Raw genomic sequence first — 10465 nt, 5'->3', positions numbered from 1 at the left:
GCCCATTAGCGAAGAGCCGCGCGAAACGGAAGTTCTGCTGTCCACTCGCCCCGCCTTCCCTACCGTCTTGGCCGCGCCCCTTTCACCCTAGAGCCATCTGATTGGCTACGAGACAGTCAACGCCCTGAGCTATGCGTCATCATTCCAATTAGCCAATCCCAGCAGGAGGGGTGGGTGGAGTGTGGAGTTCAGCTGGAAGACGGAGGCGCTGCTGCCGAGTGCGGGAACCCAAGTTCAGGGGGACGGCGCGTTACGATGCGTGCATCGGATCGGTTTACGTGTGAATGCAGCCATAAGCGGCGATCGAGGCGATATTAATATTTGGTTCCCCGGTTAATATTTGCCAGATTGTGCTGTAAGGTTGGTGGTTTCTCTTGGGACGGGGTTAGGCGGGGAACTTGGGGGGCGGGGTCATTCTGGGTTTAGGAGATCCAAGGGGTCAGCATTGCCGAGATCCCTTGTAAAGCAAAGGGCCTGCTCCCCATGTGTGAGTGACCCATTGGGGTGGGAGGGGAGCTGTTGAGAGGCGAGGAGGCCTTTCTTCTCTGGAGAGGTTGATCTTGGTAAGGTTGGGGGTACTGAGAATTGCTCCTGAGGTTCAGGCAAAGGAACAGGCAGGGGCCGGGGTTTGCAATATGCAGAGCCTGAAGGGAAAGCCCCCTCTGAACAAGCCCTGTTCACACGTTACAGTGAACGCCCGTTCATCTTGCCTGTACATCTGTTTCTAAGAAGGAAGGTAACATGCTTTAGAAATGAAACGGGGGACCAATACCTGGATAAATGTGCAACTTAAATCACACATTCAGTTGGGGGCAGTGTTCCCTCTCAGCTGAGTTAGTGTGAGCTAGCTCACAGTTTCTCAGCCTCTGGCTCACACATTTTTGTCTTAGCTCAGAAAGGATCGCTCCAGAGCAAACTAATTTATGCAGCAGCCAAATGGCTCGCTCACAACTTTAATGCCAGTAGCTCACAAAGTAGAATTTTTGCTCACAAGACTCCACTGCTTAGAGGGAACATTGGTTGGGGGTGTGTGTGTTGACTCTCACCATGAAAAATACTCAACTCATGTATGAAAAAAGATTGAGCGTGTACCGGAAATGAATTATACCTGCGTTCATTGCAAACTTTTATTCACTGGGCCAGAGTCAAGCAGGGAAGGGGGCTGAAGATAAAGAGGAAGGGGGGAGCAGAGAAGATTCAGCAGTGGGGGACTGAGTGTTGAAGGACTCATCTGGAGACCCTTAATTCAGGTTGAGTGATATATTGAATATTCCTTAGCCACCTCTCTGTGCTCTGGACGGTAGTGACTGGTGGATTCTTTGTAACGGATATTTCCCCCCATTTATTCTGTCAGGTGAAGCGAGAATAGTAGACCATGGTGTTAATTGCAGCCATGACGCTGGGACTCGCTTTGCATTTGTTAACCTGGAGTGAGCAGTGTGTGCTTTATAAGGTTACCAACTCCAGGTTCGGAAGTTCCTGGAGATTTGGGGGTGGAGCCTGGGGAGGGACTTCAGCAGGGTGAAGAACAGAACAGAATGTAAACCTGCACTTAGATGTACCGTTTGGGTGAAACCTGTTTTTGGTAATCTTTGACACCAGTATTTATATAACAGTATAGAAAAATAAAAAAGCACAGAGTTGATCTACCTTAAACATACATCTGTTATACACAGTGCTATATACTTTTGCGTATCTTCCTAACATTGTGACGCTCAGTTTTTGTATTTCCCATCCGGAGGCTGCCAACCCCGTTTGTGCGCCTGGCCCAAGAGCAGGGAGGTGATGAAGCCAGGGTAGTGGTGATGCCATTTTACCGAGGGGAAGAGACCTGGGGGCAGAGAGGCGAATTATGGACTCTGTGGACCTTTTCAGTGTTGTGGGGCTGCGGCTGTCCCTCTCCTGCCCCTGAGAGTAGTGGTTAAGTGCGCGGACTCTAATCTGGGAGAACCGGGTTTGATTCCCCACTCCTCCACTCGCACCTGCTGGATAACCTTGGGCAAGCCATAGTTCTGATAAGAGCTGTTTTTGAAAAAGAGCCGTTTCTGTCAGAGCTCTCTCAGGCCCACCTACCTCACAGGGTGTCTGTTGTGGGGAGGGGAAGGGAAAGGAGTTTGTAAGTCGCTCTGAGACTCCCTTGGGTAATGAAGGGCGGAGTGTAAATCCAATCTCCTCTTCTTTTACCTCACAGGGCGTCTGTTGTGTGGAGGGGAAGGGAAAGGAGTTTGTAAGCTGCTCTGAGACTCCTTTGGGTAGTAAAGGGCGGGATATAAATCCAATCTCCTCTTCTTTTACCTCACAGGGCGTCTGTTGTGTGGAGGGGAAGGGAAAGGAGTTTGTAAGCCGCTCTGAGACTCCTTTGGGTAGTGAAGGGCAGGGTATAAACCCAATCTCTTCTTCTTCTTCTTTCCTTCTGCTCAGCTTCCTTCTTACTCTCTAGGCTCCCGATGCAGCGGACGGTGGCTGTCCTTGGTGGCGGGGTGAGCGGCCTGGCTGCCTGCTACTACCTGGCCAGAAGCCACCAGGCACCCAAGGTGAGAGCCTCCCCACCTATAGGGTAGCTGTGCGCTGGGAAGTCGAATCAAAATGGCCCTAGGGGAGCACTGTCTGCCCCACTGAGGAAATTTTCATGTGGAGTTCTCAACAGGTAACCAGAGGGTTGAAAAAAGAAGAAGAAGAAATATCAAGGTCAATTCCAGAAAAAACTAAAATTATATTAAATTGTATGTGTGTTAAGTGCCGTCAGATTGCTTCCAACTTATGGTAACCATGAATTAATGTCCTCCAAAACGTCTTATCATTAACAGTCTTGCTCAGGTCTTGCAAACCGAGGGACCTGACTTCCTTAATGGAATCCATCCATCTCCTGTTGGGTCTTCCTCTTCTCCGGCTGCCTCCAACTTTTCATAGCATTATTGTCTTCACCGGTGACTTTTGTCTTCTTTTAACATGGCCAAAGTATGATAGACTCCCGCTAGTCATTTAGTTATATTAAATCACAGAAGCTTTAATCAAATTGTAAATGTTAAAAAAAAACCTGTGCATAAAAATTCATCAATTTTAGTTACGTATATAGGTACTTTCCCCTAGTGTCATTTTTTGTGTGTGTAAAATTGCACTTATACACATGGGGATATCACACAGTTACAAGTGTCAGCGTCTTTCCTATGACCATGTACAGCCATTGATAACCTAAAATACATGTACACCAAACATTTTTTGGCTGCAAGGCCTTTCTTAGTGGTTTAAATTTTAACAATGCACACATAGAATCACAGAGTTGGAAGGGGAAATAGAGACCATCTAGTCCAACCCCCTGCTCAGTGCAGGATCAGCCTACAGCATCCCTGACGAGTGTTTGTCCAGCTGTTGCTTAAAGGCTGCCAGTGAGGGGGAGCTCGACGCCTCCCTGGGCAGCCCATTCCACTGTTGAACTACTCTTACTGTAATTTATTTTTTCAATTTTCACAAATACACCATACAGTGTCCTTGTTAAAATTACAACATGCCTGACCGAATCACTGAACATCCAGGTTTGAAAAACGTTTACGTGGAGCTTGTATCGCTCTCTGTTGTTATAATTTATTAGGACCACTGGAAATAATTTTCCAGATGGTAGCTGTTAGTCATCCAAATTTCTCTATAAACCAGGTCAGGATAAAGCCTTGCCCAAAGGTGGCTCAAGTGGTTAAGACGCTGAACTGCGGGCTGTGGAAGGTCAGTAGTTCAGCAGTTCGAGACCCGGGTGCCACAAGACGGAGTGAGCTCCCGTCTCTAGTTCCAGCTCCTGCCAACCTAGCAGTTCGAAAGCAAGAAATTGCAAGTAGATAAATAGGTACCACTTTGGTGGGAAGGTAACAGCGTTCCGTGCGCGTTGGTGTTTAGTCATGCCGGCCACATGACCACGGAAACGTCTTCGGACAGCGCTGGCTCTTCGGCTTTGAAACGGAGATGAGCACTGCAACCCTAGAGTCGGATTCGACTGGCTTTCGAGCAAGGGAACCTTTACCTTTTTAAAGGTGGTATAGCCACCTACAGGAAACCATATGCCCCCCAACAGGACCACTAGCACCCCCGGGGCCATTTCAGGTTGGGAAAACAGGACAGGGGAAGGCAGAGACCCCTTTTCTCTGTACACTCTGGTCCTGATCCTAGCTGGGCCCACTATATTTGGGAGCAGAGTTCCCAAGAGGAAACTCAATCACACGTCGGGTTGTGCATACCTTGGGAGGAACCAGGGGAAAACAACCTACATTTTTAGGGACACACCCACTGGAAAAAATGAAATGTGTGAACCTTCTTTCTCCTAAATCAAAATAATTGCTAATCTAGCTCACCCTACCCTGGATGGTCCAGGCCGCCCAATCATGTCAGATAACGGAAGCTAAGCAGGGTCAGCCCCAGTTAGCACTTGGATGGGGGACCACCAAGGAAGTCTAGGGGTTGCTCTGCAAAGGCAGGGGAGCGTGAAACACCCCTGCTTGTCTCTTGCAGTGTGTGCTTAATAAGGCTGCCAACTCCAGGTTGGGAAGTTCCTGGAGATTTGGGGGCAGAGCCTGTGGAGGGACCTCAGCAGGTTGAAGAACAGAACAGAATGTAAACCTGCACTTTGATGTACCGTTTGGGTGAAACCTGTTTTTGGTAATCTTTGACACCAGTATTTCTGTAACAGTATAGAAAAATAAAAAAGCACAGAGTTGATCTACCTTAAACATACATCTGTTAGACACAGTGCTATATACTTTTGCGTATCTTCCTACCACTGTGATGCTCAGTTTTTGTATTTCCCACCTGGTGGCTGGCAACCCTGTTCGTGCACCTGGCCCAAGAGCAGGGAGGTGATGAAGCTAGGGTGGCGGTGACGCCATTTTACCCAGGGGAAGAGAACTGGGGGCAGAGAGGTGAATTGTGGGCCTGGGGCTGTGGCTGTCCCTGCCCTGTCCCTTTCCTGCTGCTCAGCTTCTTACTCTGGGGTCACCATAGGTTGGCTGACACTTGATGACACTTTCCACCCAAACCAGTGTACCTCAGTATTCTCTCCTCTTACTGACAGCAGCTGTACATGAGCGAAGGCTTCTTCATGTCACTTTCTGTCTGAGGCCCTTTAAATGGAAATGCAAGGCACTGAGCCTGGGACCTTCTGCGCGCAAAGCAGATGCTCTGCCACTGCGTCACGTAAGCCTTGTACAGGTCACAGGTGCGCATCTGTGCTAAGTGTTCCCTCTAAGCTGAATGAGTGTGAGCTAGCTCACAGTTTTTTAGTCTCCAGCTCACACATTTTTGTCTTAGCTCAGGAAGGAGGGCTCCAGAGCAAACTGACTTATCCAGCAGCCAAATCGCTCATGCACAACTTCAATGCAAGCAGCTCACAAAGTAGAATTTTTGCTCACAAGACTCCACTGCTTAGAGGGAACATTGGTCATGACTGTGCACTGGGTGCTGGGTCCTTCTGTGTACACATTGTGCCTACAAACTCATGTGCATAGACGTTGTGCTCCTATTCAGGAGACCTTCTTTTGAAACATACTCTGTTGTGGGGACTGAGCCTTACACGTACAGTTTGTACACGCCTTGGTGTGTGCCCACATGGGGACGACACAGGTAGATAGGCGCTCGGGGGAAGAGTGAAGCCAGGGTGTCTGCTTCACAGCAACATATAACTGGAAAGGACCTCAAAAGGACATCAAGTCCAACCCCCTGCTCAGTGGAGGAAATTCACAGCTACTACCCCGGTGGCTCCTGTTCTAGGCCCACAGGAAGGCAAAAAACCTCCAGGATCCCCGGGCCAATCTGGCCTGGAGGAAAATTCCTTCCTGACCCCAAAGTGGCAATTGGCATTACCCTGGGCAGGTAAGAAAGGACCACGAGAGCCAAGCACTGATGCACCCCTTCCTCTTGCTATTCACGTAAGTCCACAGAATCAGCATTGCTGTCAGATGGCCATCTATCCTCTGCTTTAAAACTTCCAAAGAAGGAGAACTGACCACCTCTCCATCAAGCCTGTTCCACTGAGGAACTGCTCTTAACTGTCAGGCAATTCTCCCTAATGTTTAGACGAAAACGCTTTCAATTTGATTTCAATCAATAGGCTTCTGTACGTTGTACGTACTGGTTTCTAGCTGTGTGTGCAGTTGGGCGTATTGTAATGCACAAGAATGGTGCTCAGCATTTCCCAAAAGCATGCAGGCGTCCTGTGGATCCTAACAGCCCAGCACCACCAGGAATGCTCAGCCTCTAAGCAGAGTTTAGAAACCTCATGCAACGGCCACGCAATAATTATGTAACTCCGAGTGGGAGCGAATGTTGTCTCCGAAGGTTTTATGAAATCAGCAACCAAACCTGTTGATCCAGAATCCCCCCCCCCAACTTAGTTGCTTCCAGAAAGATAGGTTCAGGTGGGTAGCCCTGTTGGTCTGAAGCAATAAAATAAAGTTTGAGTCCTGCGGCACCTTTAAGACCAACAAAGTTTAATTCTGGGCAGGGCTATTTTTGGACAGGAACGGAGTTCTGGCTGGCGCCCAAGCTGGCCACGCCCAGCAGGAACTCATTAGCATAATAGGCCACACCCAACAGCAGAAACTCATTAGGATTGGCTACATTAGGGGTGTGTGGCCTAACATGCAAAGGAGTTCCTGCTACAAAAAAAGGCCCTGGGTTTTGAGAACAAACAAGGTAAACAGAATAAGAAGCAAACGGTGGGTGTGGCTGGATAACCACACTTCTGGTAACATGGGGGTGCGGCCTAATGTGCTAATGATCACACAGGGTGTGGCCTAATATGCTAATGAGTTTCTGCTGTTGGGTGTGGCCTATTATGCTAATGAGTTCCTGCTGGGCTTTTTCTACAAAAAGAGCCCTGAGAATTTCTGGGTATAAGCTTTTGTGTTTATGCACACTTCATCAGATAATGCAAGCTCATAGCTAACTTTTGGCGAGATGTTTTCCTACAAATAGAACTCATCACAGACTACTTAATACCATTCTCTCCTGAATTAATACTCCTGTGTTGGTTCAATAAAGTATGGGACCATTTCATCATGGAAAAAATTACAGATCACATCCAACAGTCGGAAATATACCCTAAATGATCTAACTTTATGGAAAAATGGTCCCCATTTCTTGAATACGTTATGGCAACTGACTGCCAACCACACAATCCAACATACTACTCTTAATTCACATTAGGTGTTCTTGTTTGTATCATACCTCTAACACATCACTTGTAGAAGGCGTAATACTCAGTCGTAAACATAATAGCCGCTATTGTAGATCTAGCCAGTTTGGTGTAGTGGTTAAGTGTGCAGACTCTAATCTGGGAGAACCGGGTTTGATTCCCCACTCCTCCACTTGCACCTGGCTGGATGACCCTGGGCAAGCCGTAGTTCTGTCAGAGCTGTTCTTGAAAAAGAGCAGTTTCTGTCAAGAGCTCTCTCAGCCCCACCTACCTCACAGGGTGTCTGTTGTGGGGAGGGGAAGGGAAAGGAGATTGTAAGCCGCTCTGAGACACCTTTGGGTAGTGAAGGGCGGGGTACAAATCCAATCTCTTCTCTTCTTCTTTTACCTCGCAGGGTGTCTGTTGTGGGGAGGGGAAGGGAAAGGAGTTTGTGAGCAGCTCTGAGACTCCCTTGGGTAGTGAAGGGCAGGGTATAAATCCAATCTCTTTTCTTCTTCTTTTACCTCACAGGGTGTCTGTTGTGGGGAGGGGAAGGGAAAGGAGTTTGTAAGCCGCTCTGAGACACCTTTGGGTAGTGAAGGGCGGGGTATAAATCCAATCTCTTCTCTGTCTCTTCTTCTACATCTGTGATTTACTGCCGTAGTCGAGCTCACTCATCATTTTCACCATGGCAATATATACCTAGATCCTGCTTATTTAACGTATTTTACCTTATCAGTAATGTTTGTTTGTTCCGATGTCTTGAAAGTACGGTTCGTTCTGTAATACTAGTTTTTGTCATATGCAACTGCACAATGGTTCGAAATTGCATCGATTGACATTTTCATCAATAAAATTAATTTTTTTTAAAAAAAGTGTGCATGCACACAAAAGCTTATACTCAAAATTAAACTTTGTTGGTCTCAAGGCAAGTGATTAAGCAGAGGTGCTTTGCCATTGCCTTCCTCTCCAGAGTCTTTCTTGGAGGTCTCCCTGCTTAGCTTCTGAGATCTGACAAGATTGGGCTAAGCCATGCCTCCTGCTTTCCCTGAAAATCATGTTTACCCCAGAGTAAGTCCTACTGAGTTCAGTGGGGTATCCTTCAAACTAAGCGTGGAAAGGATTGCAGCAGGGCTTTTTTTGTAGAAAAAGCCCAGCAGGAACTCATTAGCATATTAGGCAACACCCATGACAGCACAGCTCATTAGCATATTAGGCCACACCCCCGTGTTACCAGAAGCGTGGTCATCCAGCCCACACCCACCTTTTGCTTCTTATTCTGTTTACCTTGTTTGTTGTCAAAACCCAGGGCTTTTTTTGGAGCAGGAATTCCTTTGCATGTTAGGCCACACACACCTAATGTAGCCAATCCTAATGAGTTCCTGCCGCTGGGTGTGGCCTATTATGCTAATGAGTTCCTGCTGGGCGTGGCCAACTTGGGAGCCAGCCGGAACTCCGTTCCTGTGCGTTCCTGCCCAAAAATAGCCCTGGATTGCAGCAGAACACAAGCTGCTGAAGCACTCCTGTGTCTGGAGGGTCATTTCTGGTTGCTGACGCTCTTTCGCTCTTCCTCTCCTCCAACCAGGTCATTCTCCTGGAAGGAAGCAGCCGTCTCGGAGGCTGGATCCATTCCACGCGTACAGAGGATGGGGCAGTTTTTGAGCATGGGCCCAGAGGGATCCGTCCTGCTGGAGCTGTGGGGAAAAACACCCTACTTATGGTGAGTTTGGAAGGGGGGTTTATCAAAGGACAGTCGGTGAGTTCTGCCCGCCTCTGATAATCTGTTGCCGGTGAAGCACCAGCTAATGCTTACTGGGGAAATGGAATATTTAACGGAAAGTAAACGTGATGTGGTGGTTAGAGCAGGGGTCCCCAACATGGTGCCTGTTTGGGCACCAAGCTGCCCACCGTCCCCTTTTCTGGCGCCTGCCAAGGTTTTTTAGGAAGTGGGTGGGGCCAGGTAGGTCTTTTGTCCAGCCAGGCTTCTGATTGGACACTGGAGACTTGATTGGCTGTGCAGATTTTTTAACAATGTTGCTTTGGCAGCAGTGGCCTTCACGGCCCAAGGATCTACACTGTGTGACTGAAGTTAAGCTGTGGCGGCCATTTTTGTGTCTGGCTCTGCCTGCTGTGGCGGCCATTTTGAGGCAGCCACTTTGTTGCTGTGGCCACCATGCTGCGTCAGAATTCCAGCTGTGCCCACAGGCTCAGAAAGTTTGGGGACCCCTGGGTTAGTGTGCCAGACAAAGATCTTGGAGACCCAGGTTTGCATCCCCGCTCTGTGATGGAAGCTTGCTGGCTGATCTTGGGCCACTTCCGCACTCTGAGACCCACCTTCCTCACAGGGTTGTTGTAGTTGTGAGAAAATGGAGGAGAGGAAGAAGAAGAAAAAGAAGAGATTGGATTTATACGCTACCCAAAGGTGTCTCAGAGCGGCTTACAAACTCCTTTCCCTTCCCCCTCCCCACAACAGATACCCTGTGAGCAATGCTCCCTCCAAGCTGTGGAGTCTTGTGAGCAAAGATTCTACTCTGTGAGCTACTGTCATTAAAGTTGTGAGTGAGCGATTTGTCTCCTGCATGAATTAGTTTGCTCTGGAGCCGTCCTTCCTGAGCTAAGACAAAAATGTGTGAGCCGGGGGCTAAAAAACTGTGAGCTAGCTCACACTAACTCAGCTTAGAGGGAAAACTGATCCTGTGAGGTAGGTGGGGCTGAGGGAGCTTCTTCGAGGACTGCACTTGAGAGAACACCTCTGGGTGAACTTGTGACTGACCCAAGGTCACACCAGCAGCTGCATGTGGAGGAGTGGGGGAATCAAACCCGGTTCTCCCAGATTAGAGTCCACGCTCCTCACCACTACACCAAACTGGAGAGCAAGATAAGCCAATCTGGATGGGAGAAAGGTGGGGTATAAAGGAAATACACATCTTAACTCCTAGGCGTGTGCTTATAAAACGGAGAAACTCCTTGACATCAGTACCCATTACTAGCAGCATGCTTCATTCAGTGCTTGCCGCTTGCATAGGTCTTCTCCCCCTTCTCCCAGTTGAAGTGCGTTATGTAATTCCTGACCAGGGTGTTATTGTCTTCTCAGATGGTTGTGTAGCCATCAGTTACCGCCCTGGGATGTTTCTCGCTGTTATAGCCTCCTAAGAGAATGTCCCTTGTCTCTTTTTTCATTTTTACTTCCAGCCCATATAATTTTTAATCTGTGTTGGAATCATAAGAACATAAGAACACAAGAGACGCCAATGTTGGATCAGGCCAAAGGCCCATCCAGCCCAACACTCTGTATCACACAGTGGCCAGAAA

The 10465-nt window shown here is 48.3% G+C and overlaps 1 protein-coding gene across 4 annotated transcripts in view; it reads left to right on the top strand.

The window, feature by feature from the left end:
* Nucleotides 1-200: 200 nt before the first annotated feature.
* PPOX (protoporphyrinogen oxidase) overlaps nt 201-10465 on the top strand; it is a 35772-nt gene continuing 25507 nt past the window's right edge. The window contains exons 1-3 of one of the 4 annotated variants that reach the window (XM_015424739.1): nt 201-355; nt 2441-2534; nt 8739-8873. In XM_015424739.1, coding sequence (XP_015280225.1) covers nt 2448-2534; nt 8739-8873 — 222 coding nt within the window. In that variant the 5' untranslated portion in view covers nt 201-355; nt 2441-2447. Of the gene's footprint in view, nt 361-2421; nt 2535-8738; nt 8874-10465 lie in introns of all 4 variants that reach the window. The other 3 variants (XM_015424737.1, XM_015424738.1, XM_015424735.1) reach the window with 3 other exon arrangements.

Source organism: Gekko japonicus, unplaced genomic scaffold (assembly GCF_001447785.1).
Source record: "Gekko japonicus isolate JY-2015 unplaced genomic scaffold, Gekko_japonicus_V1.1 scaffold755, whole genome shotgun sequence".
In the NCBI taxonomy this organism is placed as follows: Eukaryota; Metazoa; Chordata; class Lepidosauria; order Squamata; family Gekkonidae; genus Gekko; species Gekko japonicus.
Note: the sequence above shows the minus strand (reverse complement) of the source record. Positions and strands in the feature narration are given on the sequence as shown.